At 41.2% G+C, this 26,708-nt stretch overlaps 1 protein-coding gene across 3 annotated transcripts in view; it reads right to left on the bottom strand.

Annotated features, from left to right (window-relative positions):
- Window positions 1-21,373, bottom strand: part of ARHGAP28 (Rho GTPase activating protein 28) — a 36,416-nt gene extending 15,043 nt beyond the window's left edge. For 2 of the 3 annotated variants that reach the window (XM_060243973.1, XM_060243975.1), the window contains exons 1-7: window positions 21,160-21,373; window positions 10,674-10,891; window positions 8,029-8,098; window positions 6,468-6,625; window positions 4,700-4,865; window positions 4,509-4,600; window positions 1,806-1,883 (exon numbers count right to left, since the gene is read on the bottom strand). In XM_060243973.1, the coding sequence (XP_060099956.1) occupies window positions 1,806-1,883; window positions 4,509-4,600; window positions 4,700-4,865; window positions 6,468-6,625; window positions 8,029-8,098; window positions 10,674-10,891; window positions 21,160-21,328 (951 nt within the window). In that variant the 5' untranslated portion in view covers window positions 21,329-21,373. The remainder of the gene's footprint in view (window positions 1-1,805; window positions 1,884-4,508; window positions 4,601-4,699; window positions 4,866-6,467; window positions 6,626-8,028; window positions 8,099-10,673; window positions 10,892-21,159) is intronic. The other variant, XM_060243974.1, reaches the window with a different exon arrangement.
- Window positions 21,374-26,708: the final 5,335 nt, after the last annotated feature.

Here is a 26,708-nt window from a genome sequence, read left to right as displayed (position 1 = left end):
ACACAAATATTTGAGTTAACTATCAATTTGACTCTGCAACAAATGTTTATATCTTCTGTCTTTCACAACTGAATCACCTCTAAGTTATGCTGAAATGCAAACAATATATACAGTATATGATTGGAACTTAAGGGACAGGGGAAGTCTTATACTGTTTATTCACTGTTACATTCAAAGGGTTATATTTAATTACAACCATATGTGCCTGCATTTAAAAAAACCTGAAATGCTTTCAAATGCTAATGTCAACATAATACATTATGATTCAAAGTGGCAAAATCTGGATCTGCTTAGGAAAAAAATGTTTCTCTTTGCCCTTACTGGCAACATTTAGTCAGACTGAAATGATCCAGTAAATGAAAACTAAAAATATTAAATCTTTCATGTGGATGCTCAGTTTTCTTTCCAATACAGAAAAATATAACACACTAACACATATCATGAAATATTTCACAAAATACAGAAATAGAAATGGTTAAAAAATGAAATAGGGGAGCATATGTGTAGAACCTAATGTACAACCTAATGTACCTTATAAACAGAGGCTGAATGGCCATCTGACAACAATGTGGATCATCTGAATTTAGGGTGCCGGCAGTGGTATTTGTGAATTTCCTGCATTTTGCAGGGATTGGACTAGATGACCCTGGAGGTCCCTTCCAACATCCTAAATATGTGCTTTGTAGAAAAATATGGCACCATGATATATAATCTAATACTTGCATGCGCAAGCTTAACCAAATAAAATTTCCTTTAGATAAAGTGAACTTTGGATAAAGTGAATTTATTGTTGGTGAAGACTGCGAACAAATAATCGTCACAGGAAACTGTTAGCAATATTGTCCACTCTACCAGTGCAATCCTATTTAGAGTTACTACAGTCTAAGTTTACTGAAATCACTCTGCATAGGATTGCACTCTAGAAATGACAATTACACATGAAATGACAGCATAACACAGTGAATGGAACACATTAGAAACCTTGATATTGGGTGTATTTTTTAAAATTGTACCAGTTATTCAGCATAATTGCTTGTTTTACTGCTCAGCTATATAGAAAGGAAATCTGGTTGCCACAAGTAAAACAGCAAAAACAAATCCAGGAAAAGGATAGCTTTAGAACAGGTTTTATAAACATTTTAAGATTAATGGCCAACAGAGCTATACTTTCTACCTTATTTGCAGTATATTATAAGCTATGAGTTCCTAACCTAATGGACATCACCACAGCTAAACAGTTCTTGTGCATGTTTTCTCAATCATAGTATTTTTGCACTAAATATTATTCCAAATAGACAAGGTCTTGAATTACCATAGAATCATGGGTCTGGAAACCCATCTATTTCCCATTCTGAAGACAAGAGCCTCCACATAAAAAGTTTAACATTCCTAGCAGAAGTGGCTCCATTAACAGTAGAAACTTGTAACCTGTGACCATTCTAAGCCCATGGTTATACGACACATGAACTTGAGATATGCTCACACTTTGGGCTTGTGGAAGGTCCCAGAGTGAAGGAAACATGCAATAGCCATCTTCTAATAGAAACTGCCATCTTGCATTTCAGTGATTTCCTGATCACACAAATCTTATCTCCTGGATGTTGCACATTCACTTTCTTTGCCATTTTGGCTAGTGATTACATAGATCAGTTCAACTCAATCCTGACTTAGAAATGTCAATGTTTGAGTTTAAGAATAGACAACATAGGTGGTTAATTACAGTGTCTGCTGTTTCATATATGCATTTACAGTCTGTCTGCAACATCATTACCAGTCTGGGAGTAACATGAAGAAAAGCTACGTACCTTAACTCTTGAAGCAGATCCAGGCACTCGAAGAATCCCTTCTGTTTCCAGACCAGTTTCCTCAAGTTTGAGCAACAACTAAACCACAACAAACAAAAGAATGGAACATAATGTAATTTGTTAAAAACCACTTACAGCAGCAGACCTACCATCCAGCACAGAACTATCCTTAATCCTCTTGGCTAGATTGTGTCTCATGTTTTTATATCAGTAACTTATATATATGCTCTGACCTGGATAGTCTCATCAGATCTTGGAAGCTAAGCAAAGTCAGCCCTAGTAAGTATTTGGATTGAGAGACCACTAAGGAAGTCTGGGGTTGCTAACAAGGGTGTGTGATCAGGATAAACCAAGTTGAAAAAATTCCACATAAATACCTTATCACTATTTATTGGGTATTTTCTCAGCTAATTACTGAGGGAGGTAGTGATTTGGCTAGCCAAAAATGGCCACCAGATAGCTGCAATTAAAAAACATGTAAAGGTCTCTCAGTCCCTTTAAATGCCTCTGAAATTCACTCACCATGACATGGAGTTGCACCGCAACTTGGAGAAGGAATTTAAAAGGAATGTGTCACTTTAAATATCTTTTCCTCACTCCACTGGAAACAATGGAGTATGGGGGCACCTTCTTCTGGGGCCCACAGAATTGGACCCCTGGTCCAATCTTTTTGAAATTTGGGAGTTAAGAAGAGGCACTAGCAGCTTTGCTGCAAGTTTGATGCCTCTATCTTATAAAAACAGACACACACACCCCACCCCAGATACCCTCAGATCGATTCTCTATTATAGCCTATTGGGACCATTGATTATAATAGTCTCCATAGGATATAATGGAGCCGGTAAAATTTGGCAGTCCTGAATATTTCCCAAATCCCACTGCCATACTGATATTGGGTTCTGGGAATATCAGGAAGTACTGATATTCTTCAGCTTCAGTATACCCAAACCTGAAAAATACTGATTTATTTATGCACACCCTGTGCACACCCTGAGCAGAGCCAGGTAATGGCAAACCACTTCTGAATGTCTCTTGACTTGAAGACCATATAGGGTCCTCATATGTAAAACAAACTATACATATACCACTTTCACTGTATATCTATTACACCAGGGGCTCCCAACTCTCGGGCCATGGACCGGTACCAGGCCATGGCCTGTTAGCAACCGGGCTGTGGAGTGAGGCACCGCACTACCCCTTTTGCCTGGCCAGGTCCCAGGCGGACAAAAGAGGCAGTGCAGCCTCACTCCAAAGCACTGCCTCTTTCATTCACCCAGGTCTTGGGTGGGTGGAAGGGGCAGAGCTGCAGTGACCTTTGCCTACCTTATTTAAAGACCCCCATGGGTGGCAGAGATGAGGTGTGGGCCTGGGGGCAGCCTGGGGCAGCAAAAACCCCAGCACCCCCACCGGCCCATGGAAGAACTGTCTTCCACAAAACCAGTCCCTGGTGCCATAAAGGCTGAGGACCACTGTATTACACAACAGGAGCCTAACTGGGAAGGAACATAGTGTCCTGGTCACCTGGTAGTGTCCTGGCCCCACTGGTGGATCTCCTGATGGCACTTGGGTTTTTTGGCCACTGTGTGACACAGAGTGTTGGACTGGATGGGCTATTGGCCTGATCCAACTTGGCTTCTCTTATGTTCTTAACATCATACATCCCTTCTGACCCTGAGATTCTATAAAGTCCATCTGCCTGACCTAAGACAGGAAGGATATCTTGTGCCTGCAAAACCAGCATTTCCACTGAATTACACTGAAAAGCAACATTTCAAAGGAAGTCATTAGTTTGCTCATTTGCAATAAAGTATCTAAGAAATTCTGCTCAGTGAAATAGTTAAGAAATTCTGAGTGAGTTATGTGGACTTTGAAAGCAGAATTACTTTTCTTTATGTATATGTATTTTTACCTAGCTTTCAGGTAGATTACTGCAGTTTCACACCAATGCATTTTAGTTAAAAACAATTGTATTCAACAATATAATAAGGAAAATACACTATTTTATAATTTCAGACTAGTCAGCAAGTCCATTTTACTTTATATAACAATGCTTGTCTACAGATGCCTCTAATGTAGCACACCAAGAACTAATTCATCTAATGAGACCGGGTTAAAATGTGGTCCTGGTGAGACACAAGTTACCCATGTCCTCAGCCACCATATGTGCAGTGTTAACATGGCAGAGTTCTGTAGCCTAGGCAGGCAGTCAATGGTACCCTAACGTTGCACATGTTAATAGCAACCCCATTTATATAAGATGGTAAGCGTCTGCAAAGTTCCATGAGAAAGTTCTTCTGCTTGGGGAGGGATGGTGGCTCAGTGGTAGAGCATCTGCTTGGTAAGCAGAAAGTCCCAGGTTCAATCCCTGGCATCTCCAAAAAAGGGTCCAGGCAAATAGGTGTGAAAAATCTCAGCTTGAGACCCTGGAGAGCCGCTGCCAGTCTGAGTAGACAATACTGACTTTGATGGACCAAGGGTCTGATTCAGTATAAGGCAGCTTCATATGTTCATGCTTGATAGCATTGTGTTGGTATCAGACCTGAATCATACGACGAGGCTTCCTATGTTTACATCTACAAAGCACTGATAGAACTAAAATAACTGCATATAATCTGCATTTAGACAAAAAGGAGGATGGCTATTCTGAGCATTGACACAGACAGTGATGAACTGAACTTTCATAACTCATTTTGTTCTACTCACTTTCTGAAAGATGAGAGGGACTTTTATTCCAGGGATCTTTTTCTGATCACTTTCCAGCAAGATTGTTAGGGGAACTCCAAAAAGGCCATTTTCTTCAGAAAACAAAATAAAAGGGACTCTTAATAAGTAATTCCTCACTGAATACCAAACACCACAGAATATCTATCACCATCACTGGCATATGCACTTACCTCGTCCTTTGACTCTTTCTGTTCGATTCCTCTTCAGTTCAATGCCTAAAGCATCATAGAAGGCTGTTAACTCAATCAGAGACAAATAGCGAATTTTCTTCATGTCATCAAGAGACAAATCTCCAACTTCCGTCAGTCCAAATCGGCTTTTCCTAATCATAAAGTTCTATAATATATTTAAAATAATTACTTTTTTTTTTTGGCAAAATGTTTGTTGTGACATACTTTGTATGAAAACATGCTTTGTAGGAAGTAATCCTGCTCACTGTTATTTGTGTTGAAATACTATTGGGACTGACTTCTAAGTAAACAAATGCAAGACTTCATATCTCACATTAAAGCAACCATACATTAGTATGAAGCACAATATAAAAATGTTGTTACACAGTAAAATGGAGATATGTGAGCTTGTAATTGTTTTCACACAACCCCCCCCTCCAAAAAAACCAAGACCAGATAATGTCTCATAATATTGCCACGTGTTTGTAGAAAGCTTCATGTACCTTTTTTTTCAAATCCTGCAATCACTTGCATACTGGATCAGGAAGCTCAAGAATCACACAGAAATAGACTATCCAGATGAGCTTCAAAGATAATAGGCCTATATGTAAGGTCCAAAGATATTAGGCCTATATGAAAAGCAAACACCCTATATATAACCTGCATTATGATTTTCTCAGTACCTCTGAATCAAGTATATGATATGCATACTACTTGATGAATTCACAGAAAATCCTGGGGGACAGACAGCATAATGGCTTGTGTATAGCACTGAGTTGCAAATTGTTTTGAACAGATGCTATTTGATACAGTTCTTGCTTGCATTACTCAACTGCAATCAACTACTATAATGTGAAAGGCCGATTAAAAACTCCAAAAACAGAATTTATGTATCATTTACACACATTAAAACAATACAACATGACAGGGTGATACAATCACACTTTAATGTTTTATTTCAGTGTGTAAAAAGACCTGGTTACTCATGCTTATGTGGGATTTTCTCAAAATTTCTAGAAACCTTTGGGGATCTGTGAATGAAGCACAATCTTTGCGATGCACTTACATTTTGATCCAAATCCTGATTACATTTAAATAGACTCATAAACCATTCTTAGGGTTTACCAATATCATTTGGTTGGACAGTATGAAAACACCGGGTTGGACTCTAAGCTTTATTCCACTCCTGTAAGTGGCACTTCTGCCCTCATGAGGTTTCTGCCAATCCCCTTCACTCATCGCAGATCTCCTATGCTGGAGTCTATTGTGAAAGCCCAGAGATACCCCAGGAGCAGCATTTTTGGAACCACAGCAGGCTACAGTGATAATCAGAGGATGAGAGAGTTTCATGAGCTAATCTTTGGTCACAGGCAGGATCCAGGGCTTTTTTTGATCAGAAATGCTCAGGAACGCAGTTCCAGCTGGCTTGGTGTCAGGGGGTGTGGCCAAATATGTAAATGTTTCTGTGGTGCTTTTTATATGAAAAAAACCCTGCCAGGATCTATCACAGAGTGACCACTACAGTACAAGGCAACTTGCAGTCTGGGTTGGTTATCTTAAAAGGAATCTATGGCTAACTGTTTCAGCCATACAATACTCAACTGAGCTGGTCAACATCTGCTGAAACAAATAATTATTGTTCCCTGAGTGAGCAGCAAACTGTACTGCTTTCCTTGTGAAAAAAGTATTGCTCTATATTTTAGGATAATGTGCTAGTAAGCAAAACACTAATAGAAGGACAAAATAAATATGGAGAACTTCAACTCACCGGCAAAACAGATTCTTCCTTTTTAAAACTCTGATTACTGTGCCATTCTCTGTGCTTTGGAATAACTGTAATGGATTCTGAGAAAGAGACCTCAAAGGACAGTTCTTCTGTAACGGATTGGTTGTCCTTCTCAAATTCACATTCTAGACAGCTACTAGCTGAAATCAAGGAAGATTATATATGAATGCTATCTTCTCTGCAGATAAATATTCCTGGGAGACAGAGGTGCCTGCCCATCACTGAGAAATTGGCAGCAACCAGTGCACAGTTAAATAATCACCACCTATACATTGTGGCCAGTATGGGATTCACGTGAGATTTACATAGATTTTTACTGATTTATTCCATCTCAAATCTTTACTTAGTCATTAATAAACTGAGTGGCTTCCCTCTCCCTCTTTCCTTGAAATGCCTGGAGGCCATGAATTGTTGGAGAACTACTTTCACTGTCACTGGAGTCAGATCCTGCAAAAGTCTAGACACCAAGTGCCTGACAGTAAAGAAGGGCTGGGCCATCTGAATGTATGTGGAGTGAAAAGGGCCATTATGTGCTCCCACATGGCACTGCTCATGTTGGAACTCTCAGTACAGAACTGCAAGGGCAGACTGGATAGCAGATTTCTTTTTTAAAAAACAGGTCTGCAGGAAAGCAATACAACTCTCTGTGCACCTCCCCCCACAGCCAACTCCAGGGGCGCTGCCAGAAAGCACCCCTCCTATCACAATGATTTCTCTTGTATTGCCTTGATTTCTCTTGTATTGCCTAAGGAGTAACTATGGGCAAGTTCCAACTTCTTGTGGGCCCTGGGTAATAGGGTATAACTGGACCCCCTTTTCCCTTGGTACAGTACCTTTCTGCTCTAACCACAGGTCTTCCATTTGCCCCCCTTTGGCTTTACTTTTTTATTTAATAACTTCCTTTACCATTTCAGTTTACTTACTTCGATAAAGAAAAGTCATATACAATTTTGCTTTCTTGGTTACCTTTTATTACTGTCTATAAAACCAGAGAGAAGAAAATATGTCTTTCATTATTTCATTTGGAATGCTATTCAATTAAATTAGTATATGGCCTCTACCTGGCCAACACTGTCTGCAGCATGCACCAGCGTAAGTTTCCAGTTATGGGAACAGCAAAGTACAAAGCACGCTTGAGGTTTTATTGTAGCACAATGGCTTGCACTGTTTTGGAACTATTATCTTGCCATGCAAGACACATTTTATAGGGAAATTTTAGGCAGAAGTAAAAACTGGAGCAGATTCTTTATCTATTATTATTTGTTTCTGTTTCTCCTACTGACATCAAAACAACTTAAAAGCACTCAACTTTGAATGAATTGTGCCTTTACTATTTTTAAAGTATATTTGGTAATAACTGGAATCACCTATAAGCACTTGGTAGTGGTAGACAAAACCAAGGCAATACTGGCTATTTAACGCACAATTATTATTACTCATTTAGACCACTTAAAATAAAAGGCATTGCCAACATGCCAAAGAGTTCATTCAACTTTGGTTCAGAATCAAGCTACATATTCATATGTACTCACAGCTAACCAACCTGGTTTGTGCACAGGAAGCTGGATACCATTAGTCATTGCTGGTGATACAGGTATGGCCTCAAAAGTGGGCTGGAGAACAAGAAAGTCATAATTATCATCATCTCTCTCTGATGCAGTGCTGCAATATTATGTTTCTATGAGAGATTTTTGATCCAGAGATTTATTGCAATATACTCTTATGTCACTGCCTTTTTTCTTAGTTTGAAACGCGTTTGAGTTAGACATTAAAAAAATATTTAAAGCAAAAAGGGTATGTGCTGAATCTAGCCAGATTTTTCATTCAGTGTCTCCAGTTCCCCTCTTTACTAAAGCCCATTTCCCTTGTGATTTTTTAATCCCACGATCCCGAGCATATCTCTTTCTTCCTTTTTCACAAGAATACTTGGTTGAATCTAAGTCAACATAATGAGATCACAATAAAAAAGTTCACATATATAAATGCTTCTGTGGCATTTTTGGAAATAAATGCAATCAATGCACTTTCCACTGAATTCAGTATTTTTAGGTATTACCAATTTATTGTTCCTAGGCTCATCAATGACAACTAGCTGCCTTTGATAATTAAGAAATTACTTCAGCTAACCAGGATTGAAATTTTATAAACAAAGTTGGTTCCTTTCATTTGTGCAGCTACAAATGACAAACATGCCTTGCCTGGTGGTCGGGAGACACTCTGCAGGATGTTCTACCCAACTGCAGTACCAGAGGAGTTGTCAAGCTGGAAACATCCCCTTATGCTAATGAAGATAAGTTCTGCTTACACAAGGCCCCTTTGAATCTAACCCAATATAAACAATTAACAAAACATAAATAATATAAATTATTCAAACTGCAAAATATTATGAGTACAAAAACTATTTAGATTCAGACCAGTGGTCCATTTAGTCCAACAATATTTTACGCTGTGGTCTACCAGGTGCCTTGGACACAAAGGCTTCATAACACAGAAACACTTTACTGTTTTCTGAAGGACAAGATATGAGGTCATGATATTTATTTTATAAAATTTATACTCTGCCTTTCTGCCTTTGTAAGGTTCACCATATATAAGAGGAAATTCCGGTGATCCTCAGTTATCTTTTTCTAAGCCTATTTATTTATTTGATTTATATCCCGCCTTCCCTGCCGAAGCAGGCTCAGGGAGGCTCACAACATAAAATTCCACAAACAATTAAATTAATAAGTATTAAAATTACACATTCAGTAATAAAATAGATATGCAATGATTAAAACAGTTAAAGCAGAATATCACTCTTGTTCACTTTAACTAATACTGGATTTTCATCTTCTACAATATGAATCTTAAGCATTCACTTTTCTTTTTTGTTCTGGCAAGGAGGTTTATCAAAATACAAGACAGGCAGGCAAAAACTCTGGTAAATATGACTTCTATCATAGAGTTTTTGCTCAAATACCAGAGCGTCGCCCAATGTCTCTGAAGTGATACTGTCACTTCCAGGTCATGTGGAATGCATGCAGGCATGTCACTGCACCTTGGAGAATTTATCCTCTTTTGGGGGGTAAATTAACCTCTGCCAGCCAGCTGATTGGTGGTGGGAAGGTGCGGCCTGGAACCGCCCCTCTCCCCACTTCACTGCAGGGTCTGGCAACCCTAATACCTCATCAGGGACACCATTTCTGAGGGTTGGGGCAGCCACAAAGAAACCTCAAGAAACAGCTTGCAGAGCTGAGTGTGTTTATTATTTTATTTTACAAAATTTCAACCCCACTTTTCTGTCCTCAGAAGAGTCACTGAGGTTAAGAAATTAAAAACATACAGAATAAAATCACATCTTAGAAGAAAAAAAATTAAACCAACAAAAACACATGATTAAAACAAAGCCAGAGCTAAAAAACGTTAAACCAAAAAAACTTGGGGCAGGAGGAGGGATCACTGAGAAAACACCAAACAAAACAAAACAACAGGGGTGGCCAAACTGCAGCTTGGGAGCCACATGTGGCTCTTTCACACATATAGTGTGGCTTTCAAAGCCTTCACTACCATGTTGGCTGGCTTGGAGAAGGCATTTCTCTCTTTAAATCACTTCTCCAAGCCAAGTCAGCCAGCAGCTTGGAGAATGCATGTAAAGTTAAAGTTGCTTTCTTTGCACCATCCCCAGTTGGCAGGTCTGGTGTAGATGGCAAAATCACAGTCTTGTCACCAAGGATATGTGTTCGACCATGGAGAGCAATGAATTGAGCCCTACTCCCAAATTTCAGAGTCAACCGTAGAAAGTTGGACCCCCATCAAGGATCAGTAGAAGAGACCACCCCAGAAGTTTGGGCTTCCCCAGTCACATAATCTCTGTCTTAGATGGATTTAGCTTGAACCAACACTCATGTAGTCATTCTACCACTACAACAAGGCAGGAGACCAAGACCAGAATTCCAGCTACCAGTTGCTCCTTAAGTAAGAGCTAGAGTTGGGTGTCATCTGCCTATTGATGGCACCCCACTCCAAACCTCTTGACAATCTCTGCCAGAGGACACAAAATTCTTCATTTTTCAGAAGTAACTATCACAGATTTTAGAACCCAACGAAATGCCAAGATGTCACTTAAAATGAAATACTTGAATATCAATTTGGTAGATAACTATTAACAATAACCCTGCAAATCTCCAAATAGCTGAACATTTTACTTACAGAATTGTCGCTGACCCCAAAGATGTCTCGTACATCTCTAACTTGGTGTTTATTCTTCTTTCTCATAGTTTGAGTGTAGGTGTTGTATCTTTTTTGTACTGCAGCTGCTTGTGTTCGGGTCAGAGTGGAGAGCAATGCTTCTCCATCCTCCTCTTCAGACCCTGATATTAACGTAGACAGACCTACATCATGCAACCATTCCGCTTCCAATTCTCCTTCTGTGGGAGGGAAAGAGTGTATTAATAATCAGTCAGCTTGTTAATGGAGTGAAAGAAGGGAGCGCACTGAACAGTAAAGAATCACAGATTTAGACATCAAAGAAATCAAAACCCAAAAAGAGAATGCCTCATTCAACATAGGGTATAAAGCACAAGGAAACTTGTTGAAAGTGCTTATGGGATCATCTTTTTTCTCTCTCCCAGCAGTCTTTTTGGACCCACTAAAAATGGTGTTGGGGCTTGTTGGGCAAATTCTATGGGGCATGGCTGCATGGCAGCTGGGGGCATCAAATTTCCTCCACTTTCTTCTTTTTCAGCAGAGCTTCATCTTGTGCAAAAGGTTATGCTGGGCAGGAGAGAGGTTTAGGGATGATTTCACATGATTCCATTCCCAGATTAGAAACTGCTCCCCCTTAATGAGCCATGGGAGCCTTGTGGGAGGGGGTAAACTGTGGGTGTCAGGGATGGTGCAGGATTCCAGCCAGAACAAACTGACAGTGATGGTGGGAGGGTTGTGCTGTGGAGGTGAAGTGTCTAATTCCATAGTGTACTACAAAGAAAAACATTCTGTGGAGCCCTAGTTGATCTGAAACTGTTCGCTACACTCTGCCAAATGCAGTCAGGCAATCAGAGCTGGATGAACCACTGAAAGCACATTGGCATCTGCTTGGTGGGGGCAATGGGGCTTATCTCAGTTTGGAGAGGAAGGAGCTGCCTGCATTACCAAAAGGCATACATAAAACCAGGTTCAAAGTCCTATAGCTGGGTAATAACCTCTGCATTTCAGGATATATGGTCAAGAAGGCCTTCCAAATTCCACTGAAGTCTTGGGATATACACACAGTGATGAGAAGAAATGACAGGCAGTAAAAATGAAAATTAGAAAATTAGCACTCCAGCCAAGTTCTGGGCTAGCCTGGAAGACATTCTGCTAATTCTGCAGACAAAAAAGCAGAAATTAAATAGTCATTTGCTCTCAACCACTGGCACAATGCCTCATGATTTTTATCAACACCATCTGTACATCGCTGTATGACCAATTCATTTATTTAGTCCCTGAGGTCAATGGAACTATGAGTTTTCTGAAACTTTTTTGTAAGACCACAACTGGAACTAATAATTCATCCTTCTTTCTTCAAGAGCACATCTAAGCTCTCTCAAAGGCACTTTCATAGTACTCTATATGGAATAAATACAAGCTTTTTTTGTAGGATATTTTTAAAGAGTCAGATTATGAACCAGCCATATTAAGGACATTAAGCAACAGCTCTAAGCACCTTTACTAGCAACTGAACTCAGTGGAATATATACCTTCAGGGCCTTTTTTGTAGAAAAAAGCCCAGCAGGAACTCATTTTCATATTAGGCCACACCCCCTGACATCACCATTGTTTAGCATAGGGTTTTTTGTAGGTAAAGCCCAGCAGAAGCTCATTTGCATATTAGGCCACACCCTCGACACCAAACAAGCCAGAACTGCGTTCCTGACCAAAAAAAGCCCTTTATACCTTAGCAAATATGTTTAGAATCCTCAGAAGATTTATTCCACTTGAAATAAATGGGACCTTTAAGTAGGAAAATTTTGCTGTAACTTTTAAAAAACAGTTTCTGAACTTTGTGGAAACAAATAGTTCCCTAAGTATCTTCATTTAGCAGTTGTGTGTTTCCTCCTCTTTTTTTTTAACCTCAGAATTATATTTTTCTGCTAGGGATGCCAGCCTCCAGGTAGGACCTAGGGATCTCCTGGAATTACATCTCATCTCCAGACTATAGAAGTCAGTTTCCCTGGAGAACATGGATGCTCTGGAAGGGGGACTTTATGGCAGTGAACCTCACTGTCCAACCCAGGCTCCAGCCCCAAATCTCCAGGAGTTTCCCAAGCAGGATCTGGCAACCGTATCCCCAACATTCCCCACCAGTGGCCAGAGAGGACCCAATTTTCTACCTCTTTACTACAAAGATGAGTGGATTAATGGTAATTTATCTCTAAAACACTGGTGTTTTAGCATGTTACATTAAGTAAACTTGACTTTCAACAACTAAATATGTTGTTATATTGACATGGTTAAATTTATTGTATCTTTGTAGTCCTGTATCTACCAGAATGGCAATGAAACCAAATGATCTACAGACATTATATGGGCTTCAGGGGGCTCTCCAGGCACATACAGAAGTAATAAATTTTAAAGGGATTTATTATTTTTATTTATTTATCCTCTTTCACAAATGATGAAGACAGCACACTCATTGTTTTTCAATAGGGATATACTTTTAAGGGCAGCTGAATAACTATTGAAGAAAAACAAGGACAACAGAGAGGACCGGAACAAACTCCTAACTGCCATCTTTAACACTGTGAGGTGCATTTCTTCCTGGTCCAAATTTATGCTCCCTTCCAGAGCAATGTCTGCTTTCAAGCTAAAAGAATCAGTAGGGGAATTAATTAGCACCAGAGGAAAAGTAAAGGGGGCCCCATGAATAATTAATTAATACCCCTATAATAATTAATACAATGAATAAGAACATGCTTTGCCTTCAAACTAGGGTGTCTGATGTAACTTTCTGTTGGAGCGCTGATCACCACCCAAGTGGGTGTGTGCTCGAGCTGGCTGACTAGATAAGGGGCCTCCTAAGAGTGTCTCGCTGTAATAGCTAAAGTAAAAGAACGATGTCATGGAATTTTACCAGAAAGAACTCTGCGAAGGCAGGAACGTTTAAATCAGATAAGCCTGTTCGCCTGCTTGCCTGCTAGAAAACTGTGTATTCTGAGTGATTCTACTTAGTTCCCTTGAGCTGCACTGCCTGGCTGAGCCCGTTATTTTTCTGCTTCATCTACCTGGTGCCTTGGCCGGAAAATAACAAGGTAGGACATTTCCTTCCCCTTGGGGTGGCTGCATAACCGTCCGCCTGACGAGAAGATCAGACTAGGCACCACGGTCACATGTTTGATCACGTTCAACTCTCTCCGTCCTGGGTGGGGAAGGTGTCCGGTCTGCCAACCAAGATCCCGCGTACTGGAAACTGGGACGTGTACAGGGAATTGAAAGATCTTCAGGATTGTATGAACTGTCTGGGAATTTGGATTACCTCTCCTTAGGAGAGAAGAAGGATCTGATCACCCCTTAAGCCCTGTTCAGTAGGCTCCGCTCTGGCGCTGAAGCACAGAGGTTAGGATCTGGGAGGATTTCTGTAGGGTGTATGTGTGTGAATGAGAGGAGGCATAGCCTCTAAGCGAGTCTGGACTCTCTATTAGTGCATTTCCCAGTGGGGCAACCCAACTGGGTCAGGAACGAGAGGAAGCGAAAACCCCCAGGGCTCCCTGGCTGTCCAGACCCCTTACTGGCGGCGGCTGTTTTTCGGTTCTCCTTAGAAATGTCTTGTCTAAACGTCTGGTGCCATAAGTGGAATTCAGTCAAAAACTCCGCTAGAATACAAGTGTAAGAACTTTAAGGATCATTTATGTGATGATTATGGAGTCAAACTGACTCCCGAAACTCTGAAAGTGTTATGTCAGGAAGACTGGATGGCCTTACATGTAGAATGGCCGTCAAAGGGTAGCTTTGGCCAAGGCTTGGTTCATCGAGTTTATAAGAGTGTAGTACAGTCCTCGGGTCACGCAAGTCAGTTCCCCTACATTGACAGTTGAGCAGCAATGGTGCAGAAGTCCTACTAGTGGCCAGAGAAGTTACAGAGGATGAAGAAGAAGTGGGCTCAGAGTGAAGCTGACAAAGCTGTTTAAACTGCAAGTCAAGTTATGGCTTTGCGTTGGGGCGTGCTAACAAAAACAACAACCTTTCCAAGGAAGGAAAAGCCTCCAGTGTTACATGCCGGTCCCGAGGACCTCTTGGCTAGTCCTCTGCCATATGTTACAGTGAGCCCACCTCTCCCAATGCTGCCAGCTGGAGGAGGTGCCAGGGCAGTGGAAGGCGATGCTGATGACAAGAATCAAGCGCAGCCAGCTAAAGGCGCTCTAGAGTCCTTTGATGAAGAGAGCCAGGAAACTGAGACGAATGAGGGAGCCAGAGTCACAAAGCGGCGAGCAAGATCCGTGCGAACTCTAAATCCAATCCAGCAGCTGTTTTGGAGTAACTGCTTCTTGCAACAGCCCCTCATTACTCCACGCCTGTGTCTAACAGCCAGAGGTTAGCTGCAGGTCTTAGTTTGCCCCTTGAGCTTTCCTCCAACACTGAACTCTCTCCCAGTACTGAGCAAACTTCCAGCTCTTCCATGGCCTCACCCTCAACTTTTCCGGGTTTTATATCCAGCACAGAGGGCTCACTGCTAGCTCCCCTTTGGGAAGTCCACATCCCTCAACAGCCTGGCCCCGGCATTGAGACCCAACATATGTATGTGCCTTTCACTTCAAGTGATATAGTAAATTGGAAGACCCATACTGTAGCATTTTCTGACAATCCCATCCCAATGTCTAATCTGCTAACCAGTATTATGGCTACACATCAACCTACCTATGCAGATTGTTAACAGCTTTTACTGGCCCTCTTCACAACTGAGGAGAGAAGCCATATCCTGTATAATGCCTGAAAACATGGAGAAGGAAAAGTTCCTCAAAGAACTGCAAATAGAGAAGGGTGGACAAAGGTCCTATTTCCTGCAACAGACCCAAATTGGGATCCCAATGCCCAAGTTTCCAAAGAGCATCTACTAGAATACAGGCAGGCAATCTTAGAGGGGATGAAAGAAGCAGGCAAGAAGCCCATTAATATGTCCAAAGTCAGCGAAGTTCTCCAGAAAACAGATGAAAGCCCCAAAGTCCGGTTGCAAGAGGAATCGCAAGGCAGACTTGACAGCAAAGGAAGCTGCACTTAAGCCTTATCAGGGAAGTACAGAAGTTCTGCCTGTCTTTCAAGTTTCCGTCTGGATGGAGCCCCCAGTATTCGTTAGCTGAGGAGCAGTGGGTTCAAACTCAAGGGGCAGTAACCAAATGAAGGGATGGCTGGTATGTTCTCCCCAATGACAGAATCTATATTCCAGAAGCTATAGTGTGGGCATTAATCCAGAACCTACATGAGGGAATGCACTACGGGAAGACTGCACTAGAGCGCTCTGTGAGTCAGTGGGCATGTATCAACCACGTGAATTTGCTGACAGCCCAAGCCTCTGCACAGTGTGTTACATGTGCAAAGAACAATCCAAGGTCGGGCCCCACACAACTCCCTGGAAGCCAGCCAGTGGGAGCAACACCTTTCTCCTCTCTAGTAGCGGATTTCATTGAGATGCCCAAAGTTGGACATTACTGTTACATGCTTTTACTCATTTGAATTGAATGGATTGAAGCTTACCCGACCTGCACTGAGAAAGCCAATGAAGTTGTAAAAGCTTTATTGAAAGACATTGTGCTTAAATTCGGTTTACATGTAATCATCAAGAGCGATAACAGGCCATAATTCATTAAGAAAACTGTACAAGGTGTATCTATGTTGCTTGGCATTACTTGGAAATTGCATGCTGCTTACCGCCCACAGAGTTCAGCAAAAGTTGAAAGGGCTAACAGACCTTTGAAGAATGCCATGCCTGAACGCTGTCAAGAAACCCATTTGCCATGGACTACAATGTTGCCGATTGTGTTGTTCTGGTTGGACTGTCTGCCACATAAACGACTTAAACTGTCACCGTTCAAGATTGTCTACAGAAGACTATCCCCTATAGTTCAAGGAGTTCAGGGCGACCTCTCACAGTTGGGGAGTCTCATAACTTGGGAGGAACTGCAAGCCTTGGGCAAAGCTGTGAAAGATGTTAATAGGTATGTGTTTGAAACTTTGCCATATCAAATTTATTCTCCTGTACATGCTTACCAGCCAGGAGACAGTGTGTGGGTTAAAAGCTGGAGGGCAAAGACCTTACAGCCTAAGTGGAAGGGCCCATTTACTGTCCTTATAAGTTCTCCTGCTGCCATCAAGGTCCAAGGAGTAGCAGCGTGGATCCATTGGTCTCATTTAAAGCAAGCTGCAGATCACTGGAAAGAATAGCCAGTTCCAGGGAAGCCACTGACTTTGAAACTTTGTAAAGACTCTATCTGACCTTATGCCATCCAGTAAAGACTGTTAGGAGTCAACAGCTTATAGCCAGCGGGACTTTTTTGAAAGCAGGTCCAGCGTATCAGAGTTTCATCGGCAGTCCTGCTCCAGCCTAATCCAGAGGCTGGCTGGTCTACATACGGCCGAAGCTTTGAGAAAGCCTTCTGGAGCCACACAAAGTTAGATATTCCCTTGTATTAGCTTTTCTGGACTTTTCCAAAAAATTTTACTATTTTTCTGCATTGAATGTATTATCGCAAAAGTGCTATTTCATTGTAAGCTTCTGCTGTAAGTCCAAAGAATCATGCATGCTTCAAGTGCTCTTATTGCTGCGCTTTTCTGCTGTGTTTTTGCCTGTGTGCCAATATATTGTACTCAAGTTGCGAGATGTACTAAATGCTGGGAAGGAGAAAGTTCTAAGCACATGTTGTGTGTCCAACCTAGGGAACTGTATGGAGCCTGCATAGAGCGTAAACACTCAGATAGTTTGTGCAGAATGTGGAGTGTCTTATTATCTGGTATTGTCCCAGATCAGGCAGGACAATACCTTTTAGAGGGAGTTTCCGCTGCTCAACTTTACAGTGGGTATGCTGGTCGGTCAATTTAAAGTTTTACCAGGTAAAAGAGCCTAACCCTAAGCCTAAGCCACCTGTCCAGGAGACTAAGAAAATTCTGTATAAGGCTGTGTTTAATGATGCTCAGGATGAGAAATTTGTTATTCCAGAGCCCGGAAGCAATCTCTTCATAGCTGAGCAGATAGCTGAGCAGATAGCCGCCTCCCTAAATATTTCTAACTTTTGGGTGTGCGGAGGTCCACTGATGAGTGAGAGATGGCCTTGGGTTGGCATGTAGGTTTTGCCTTCTGACCTGGTTTGATGAAATAAACCTAGATCGGAATCAGTTAGAAGAGAGGAAGATCTGGGAATTGCAGACAGTGGTAAATGGAGAATTGTGTGGACGAATGGAAAGCATGTTGGGCACACTTTGTGCTGCTGAACCCTGTTAGTCAGCTCCACTAAGGAGAAGCAAAATGGGTAGAGGCAGATGGCACTGTTATAGAGGATTTTCAACCATGGGAAAATGTTAGCAGCATAAATAAATATTCTAATGCTGCTTCAGATTCTTCCAATCAATGGATGGCTCCGGAAGGTTTACATTGGATTTGTGGTAAAATGACTTATACTCTCCTGCCCAGGAGATGGCATGGGACTTGCATTATTGGAACAATATGTCCCAGCTTCTTTCTTTTGCCTTTAAATGTTGGTTCTGCTTTGGGAACCCCAGTATTCGATGACTATGTTAGATCAAAGCATTCCTTGGACATTGGAGGTACACAGTGAGGAGACGAATGGCCCCCACAGTGGATCATTGAGTACTATGGCCCAGCCACATGGGCATGGGATGGGTCTTGGAGCTACTGTACACCTGTGTGTATGCTTAATCGTATTATTAGATTGCAAGCTGTGGTAGAAATTATAACAAATCAAACAGCCATGGCTTTAGAGTTGTTAGCCAGACAGCAGACTCGGATGCGTGCAGCCATATATCAGAACCACTTGGCTCTGGATTATCTGCTGGCCGAAGAAGGTGGCATCTGTGGAAAGTTTAATCTTACACATTGTTGTCTCAATAGTGATGATAATAGGGAGGCTGTGCGGAATATAGCATCTGAAATTCGTAAAATTGCTCATGTACCAGTGCAAACATGGAATAAATTGGATGTGTCATGGTTTGGACAAATTATGGGAGATTGGAAGCATATTTTATTCTTAATTGGTATTTCCTTAGGAGGTTTAATGCTATTGTCATGTTTAATTCCTGTTATGAGGTACAGTGTTTATACTGCCATGAAGACTCCCACTCCTCCTAAGAAAAATGTTAACATCATGTACATGTCTCCAGAGGAAAGGAAACAGTATTTTATTAATTTGTTTGATGATGGTCAGTCTCTTTCAGACTTTAATAAGCTTTCAGAGGCTGAAAGGGGGGAATAAAGGGGGGGTCTCTGAATAATTAATGAATACCGCTATAATAATGAATACAATGAATAAGAACATGCTTTGCCTTCAAACTAGGGCATCTGATGTAACTTTCCGTTGGAGCGCTGATCACCGCCCAAGTGGGTGTACACTGAAGCTGGCTGACTAGATAAGGTAACAGCCTCCTAAGAGCATCTTGCTGCAATAGATAAAGTAAAGGAACGATGCCATGGAATTTTAACAGAAAGAACTCCACGAAGGCAGGAACGCTTAAATCAGATAAGCCTGTTCGCCTGCTAAAGTAAAGGAATGATGTCATGGAATTTTACCAGAAAGAACTCCGCGAAGGCAGGAACGTTTAAATAAGATAAGCCTGTTCGTCTGCTTGCCTGCTAGAAAACTGTGTGAATTCTGAATGATCCTACTCAATTCTCTTGGGCTGCAGTGCCTGGCTGGGCTCTGCTTTGGTACCAAAGTAAAACCTCTCTTCATACCAGAAATTCTGTGCGGATCTCGTTATTTTTCTACTACAAAAGCATCAATCATTCTTCCTACCTAGCACCCAACAAATGTTTCAGATTATTATTTGTTTGTAAAGCACTGACAATCAACTGACAATCACAATACTGTTAATTTCTCACACAGCAAAACCACATCAAAATGCTCTGCACATGCATGTTCTCACATTTCTAAACCCCCAGCCCCCCCCCCCAAAAAAACCTGACCGGTGCTGAAAAAAGTAAAAAATAAAACATGGTATGTGGTTTGCCTTCATCTCTGTTCTAGCATTGCTTATTTTGCTAGTCTGACTCTTCAGTGTGATGATGTTTTATAAAGAAACAGTCACATGAATTATTTATATTTAGTTCAAATGTCTACATTTACAAATCAACAAGGCTTTTTAAAAGAAAAGGCCCAGCAAGAATTCATTTGCATATTAGGCCACACCCCCTGGTGCCAAGTCAGCTGGAACTTCATTCCTGTACATTCCTGCTCAAAAAAGCCCTGCTAATCAATATAAATTAGTAAATACACTAATGTGTATAAATAATTAATATAATTTTGATTATATATAGCAATTTATAGAAATGTATTGAGCACATTTCAAAAATTTATCATTTCTAAGGTCGTCCCACTGTTTTTGTATAGATTAGAAATTTTGGACCATGAATTTCTGAAGGAATTAGGGAAAAAGAAACTGACTCAAAGTATTAATTTTAAATTTATTCATGAGTTTATCTGCTTAAGCAAGGATATGAAATAAAATCAGAGGATATGAAATACCGCATCAGCGTAAAATGACTAAATACTGCCTTGTATCTGTACCACAAGCAGATACACTAGAAAGCCAGCATTGTGTACTGGTTGGAGTGCATCACTGGAAGACCCAGGTTCAAATCTCCACTCTGCTATGGTATCTTGCTGGGTGACCTTGGACCAGTCATACACTCCCAGCTAGGAAGAAAGGCAGTGTATAAGTGAAGTAAATGAATAAATAACTGGAGTAAAGATCAAGGATCAGCATTATGTTCATGAGGAAGGATGTTAAAGATCTAAAACATATATTAATATTTAAAGTATGTGTGAGTAGGCTTGCCAATCCCCAGGTTCTGGAGGGGGATCTCCTGGTTTTGCAGGCTCCTCCCTACTGCCAGCTAGCTGGAGAGGGGGAAAGTCCTGCCCCAACAGCCACAATGTGTCTTTCCACTTCCAAAGGCTTAGAAAAGCCTGTGTGTGTGCCTTTAAATCTCAGAAGGAGCAAGGCTGGATGAGAGGGGGTGAGCCAGCAGAGCCTTGCGGCTGTTCACACTGAGTCTGTGAGAAAAGAAAAGAGCCCAGTTCCTCTGCTTGTTTTACATTCCTTTCAGAAGTCATTTGCATAGTAAGGAATAAACGAGAACCTTTTGCTTCCTGTTTTAGTCTGAAGAAGTTGGTGGAAATACAGAAGATGGTTACATTCAGCAACCCAGCAAAATCACAAAATTGTCCCAGTGAGATCACAGAAGAGTGGGCTTGCAAACTGTGTTTATTTGGCTGCTTTGCATGTGTGAGTGTGTTCACTTTCATTTAGTGGAAGTGCAGCCAGCTGCTGGGGGACAAGGAAGTGAAGACTGTATTCAGGGGAACTGCACTGTTGTGTTTTTATTTATTTATTTTAGGGAATGAGAAAGTCTCCAGGTTCCATCCCCAAAGCCCCCAGGTATTTTCTGAATTGGACCTGGCAACCCTAGGTGTTAGGATGTATTGGAACTCACCATCAGGAGGCTTGACTTCTAACACAGCTTGGTCATCTTGTCTCTCCTCAGTGATTTCTTTGATATTTTCCACCTCACACCAGAAATCTTCCATGGAAGTGCTATCAACAGATGCTTGGGAATTGGAACGGCTATACATAGGAGGATGTAAAGATTCACTGGAGAGCATTCTGTTGATTCTTTGGCAGTGAGGAAGAGATTTTCTAAAACAAAAGAAGAAACATGTGAATTAAACTACATGTGAATGTTGCAGAAGCTCTCTAGACCACGTTACTTTTGACCAGTAATACATGCAATCAGTTTCCTGTACAAGAGGCAGTTGAGGACTAAAGAGGCTATAACACATAAAAATGGCTTGCTTGGATTAGATTGTGTTAGTCACTATTAAGGAATTTAAACATTTTCTTTCTCCCAGAGGAGGAAATACTGACTGTGATTCTTGTCCTTCCCAAGCATCACATTCTGATTTTAGCTTCTTTGCCTCTTCAGCTCCGTTCAAATGATTGCTTATACCAGCATATTACGGAGAAAAAGGGATGATTTCAGCAGAAGGGTTTCATTTGCATTACAGAAAAAGAAAAAGCAGATTGTGGCATACTTGCAAAATCTAATTTGACAGGACCTATCCAAAGTTGTAATCAAAATTACCTATTTTCACGTTATATAACACACTTTCAAAGCAGTATTCAAAATGCAAAATCAAATCTAAGTGATCTGTAGAATATCCCTGAAAGACAAAAGAAGCTTTAAAAAAAAGTTTGTTCTAAATAAAGGTCAGATGGGAAGTTCAGCACATCCTTCTTATGAATATCAGCCAAATCGTCTGCTACACTATTTCAGTTGTTCTGACCTTGTTCACAGAAACACAGATGTACTAATGTCACTAAAAATTGTATTGTCAGAATGACCTATATTCCTAGAAGGAAATGCTGTTGTGGTATTTGCACTCATTTACAGTTTCATGCTGCAAATTTTCATTTAAAAAGCCAGGCAGAGGCGATGTTGTGAGCCGCCCTGAGCCTGCTTGCAGAGAGGGCGGGATATAAGTCGAACGTAATAAATAAATAAAGAATCCTTATTCAAAGTGGTGTTGCCATTAGGGTATGTGTGTTCAGAAAATCTAGACCAGGCACTGCAAGCCGTGGCAGGCTGGCTCAGGCAAAGTAGGTTGATGTTGAATCCAGCGAAGACAGAGGTCCTGTGCCTGAGCCATGGCAGCCTAGGAAGGGAAATTCCCCTACCGGTCTTTGATGGTGCGCCACTGAGAACAGTGCACAGGGTCAAGAGCCTGGGGGTGCTACTGGAGCCTTCCTTGTCAATGGAGGCCCAGATAGCAGCCACTGCTAAATCCGCTTTTTTCCATTTGAGACGGGCAAGACAGTTGGCTCCCTTCCTGGAGCGCGATGATCTGGCAACAGCAATCCATGCAACGGTCACTTCGAGGCTAGACTACTGTAATGCCTCTACATGGGGCTGCCCTTGTGCCAAACCCAGAAACTGCAGCTAGTGCAGAACGTGGCGGCCAGACTGTTAATGGACTCCCTAAGTGGGAGCACATAAAGCCTAGGCTGCGGGAACTGCACTGGCGCCAATTGTGTACCGGATTCGTTACAAGGTGCTGGTTACTACCTTTAAAGCCCTTTATGGTCGAGGACCTGCCTACCTTAGGGACCGTCTCTCCCCTATGTTCCCCAGAGTACTGTGCTCCAGCTCACAAAATCTGCTAACAATCCCTATGTAAAGCTATATTATATCTGTAGCACCAAACTAATCTGTGGTTTTAAATTTTGGTTTTACTGATGTTTTAATGTTCAATTAATGAAAAATTGTAAATTCGGTTATTTTATTTTGTTTTATTATTGTACTATTGTATATTGCATTTTATACTATACGAGCCGCCCTGAGCCTGCTTCGGCGGGGAGGGTGGGATATAAATTAAAAATTATTATTATTACCCAAGCCAAAAATATACCCAAAATATCTTATCTGTATTTTCCAGATATATTTCAGCACCCCAAATGTATCTGGGATTTCTCAGGAAAACTGTAAAAAAAAATCCCAAAAAGCTTCCAGATATATTTGGGGATTACCAGGAAGATCCAAAAACAGTAGAGCAGCAAGAGCAGATTGCTCCTGTCTCTCGGCTGATTTTTGGGCTTCTACTGCAATGCCTTTAAAGTTTAAAGAAAATTAGAAGTCGTGTGCAGAAAGGGCCAGTTTTTGTCTAAGGGTTGCCAATCCCCAGTAAATAAAAAAAAACACTAAGTTTTGCTATAATTCCGAGTTGGGAGCAGGGAATCCCCTGGTTTGGAGGCCCTCCTCCTGCTTCAGAGTTATCGGAAAGCAGGGGGAGGAGTTTGAATGTTCACTGGGCAGTCCATTTACCCTATGGAGACTGGTCCTCTAGGTATAACAAAGAATTGATCTGTGGTTATCTCGGATTTAGGGGGGCTGTTTTTTGAGGTGCCTCTCCTAACCCCCCCCCCCCCGCAAGTATCAAGAAGATTGGACCAGGGAGCCCAATTCTATGAGCCCCAAGAGAAGGTGCCCCATCCTCCATTATTTCCAATGAAGGGAAGGCATTTAAAAGGAACATGGTCCCTTTAAAAAATTCAGAGTTCAATCATGCTTGTCCTTGCTCCTGGCTCCACCCCAAAGTCTCCTGACTCCACCCCTAAAGTCCCCAGATATTTCCTTGAGTCAGACCTGGCAACCCTAGTTTGTCTTAGAGTCGGTCTTCAGGGTAAGCAGTCTGATAAAGTGTGTTATCCAAAAAAGATTTACACTTAATGTTTAGTTCACCACCTTTAGTCTTCCACTGCTGAGTAATAGAATTGCCAGGCACTAGTGGGAGAAGGGCATGGCTAATGAGAGCATCATGCAACACACTGACATCACTTCTTAGTGAAAATCCAGAAGTGACAACATGCATCAAGCAATACTCTAGAGCAGGGATCCCCAACCACATTTATTCATATACAAGAAGATGATCAGCAAAGGCATCTCATTTTCCTCTATATCCCCTTCCCCCTATTTCCTCCTTCTCATTGGTATCAGCCCCCACATATTTTCCTACTCCCCCCGCCCCGCATCACACCTAGGGTTGCCAGACCCCTGCAGAGGAACCTCCACTTCAAAATGTTTGGCTTATACCATTGATTTAAAATGGCTTTAAAATGGCTATGAATTTGTTCATAGCCAAAGTAAGTTCTAACAGCTCATTATGAAACTTCTGGATCTGATATAAAGCCAATAAAATAAGAGTTGCATGACTGCCATGGATGAGAACTCTACCTAATGTACTATCCAGTTGTCATTTGCCAAGTGCTTACTAAATATGTAAGGTATGAAGCTGATTTCAAGGTGTTTGAAAAACTCCATGTAAAAGTAGTCTGTTTGTATTGGATAATAGGTTTTAAAGGTCATTGTTGCCATTTAGAATCAAATAAAACCAGGATTACTTCTGCACACAACAGATACAAGTAAGGTATCTATAATATCTCTGCAAAAGCTAGTTTCACACATTGATTTTAGTAGACTTTATCAACCTAATAAATAGCTACAATCACATCCTCCTGGGCTAAATAAATCATTTTTCATAAATTACTTTGGTGAAACATAATCATTTCTTAGATGCTGAATAATGGTTATGAAACTCTGTGCTTTCCATTTAATTAAGGGATGTATAGTAAGAAATTCATAAAACAAACAAGCAAAAAAGCAGCAAGACACTTTGTTCTTTAAAAGCCACATTTAATTCTTATCTTGAACAAGGATTTTGGATAGCAGTGGTTCATTACGTCCAGGCACCAAGCACAATGCATGATAATTAGTCTGGGTAAATATTAATTGGAAAAAGCATTTTAAAGATGAAATCCAAGATTTTCTTACATTTACTGTAAAACCACATCTATCATTTTACACAGATGAAAAGCTCTCATAATAATGTCTACAGATAAATTATTGGAAAAAACCAATGAGGGAGTATCACATATATGCAACACCCAAAACCAATATAACTACCATGAAATTTTACTAAGAACAAACTATTAAAAATGCTGTTTCTAGCTTTGGTGGGTCCTGGACAGAGAATGCCCAGGATCCTTCTCCTGCCTTTGACTGCTGATGTGCCCCCTGGGTTCATACTTCCATTGTCTTCCCCCACAGCCTTCCCACACTCATTTGCTCATTTTCCAGTCCTCCAAGTGCTTGCACACACCCTTCCCCAACTGTGCTGAGCAGTGTGTTCATCTGGGAGCACTGCTACTGCTAATACTGCTGCTGTTCTTCTCTGGCACACCATTCCTCCAGCATACTGGGCAGTGTGAGCAGATGGGAGTATGAGTGGTGGGAGAGTTCACAACAGCAGATGGGAAGCAGAGAAGATGAAAGGGTGAGTGGTAGCGGCAGTGGACCTCACCAGAAGACCTGGGTTTTGGCAACTGCCCCATCTGAAGGTATGCTGCCACCACTACTGCTTCTCTTACACCCATTTAATTCAGTTAAGTAGTAAATCTGGGAATTCTGGTAAAGCCCAAAGGTTTCACCCCCTACTTAAAAAACACAGTGCTGGTCTGTAAGGCAGTGCTTCCTGTGTTCAGAAGTATTGTGAGATGTGAGGACATACATGCATACACACTATATTGTGAACCTACAGTGGCATTACAAAACTCAGGTTGGAATTCTAGAAGGGCTCCTTTGCATATTAGGCCACTCACCCCTGATGTAGCCAATCCTCCAGGAGTTTACAAAAAAGAGCCTAGTAAGCTCTCAGAAGATTGGCTACATCAGGCGTGTGTGGCCTAATATGCAAAGGAGCTCCTGCTAGAATTCCACCCCTGACAACACGCAATGAACCTACACTTCAGTTCCCCTCCTATAAGTTCTGCACAGCAGAAGAATGAAAATGACTGCATGCTCCAAATATTTCAAAGCTTGAAGGAAAAGTAATAAATAAACAGCACAGACCGTTTTCAAAATAGAGAAGGACAATGTTTTGTTCAATCACCGGCATCTTGAGTTTAAAGGAGCTCAGGAACACGGATGGAAAAACCCTCTGCTTAGAACAATGAACAACTTTATCCCATCAGAAGAGATAGACATGCTTCTTCATACTTCTCTTTATTTGGAAAGAAGGGGAATCCTCAGTTAAGATGGTGCTGCTGCCTACAATAAGTACCCATAGGAGAAATATGTAATTTTTAAAAAATCTACTACCCGATTAATTGGAAGTAGTCAGTTAACTCACATGTAGAGACAGAGAAAACTATTATAATAACTAGTGGAAAGAAGTAGAAGACAACAACAAAAAAGGAAGAACAAGCAATCTGTTCCACGTGATAGAAATCAGAGTGAAATTTAAAACACTGTTACAACTGGGAACAATACACTGAAGAACCATACAAAAGAGATGAAAAGATGACAGATTCCTACCAAGAACTCTTTTGAAAATGAGGAGCCTACAATTTTAGAAAGTGAAGTGAAAGCTGTTAGGACCAAATATGGCCAAACAGGATGGTTTCCAATTGGCAAAGGTGTTAGACAAGGGT

Source organism: Heteronotia binoei, chromosome 7 (assembly GCF_032191835.1).
Source record: "Heteronotia binoei isolate CCM8104 ecotype False Entrance Well chromosome 7, APGP_CSIRO_Hbin_v1, whole genome shotgun sequence".
Classification (NCBI taxonomy): Eukaryota; Metazoa; Chordata; class Lepidosauria; order Squamata; family Gekkonidae; genus Heteronotia; species Heteronotia binoei.
This window is presented reverse-complemented; position numbering and strand designations above follow the sequence as displayed.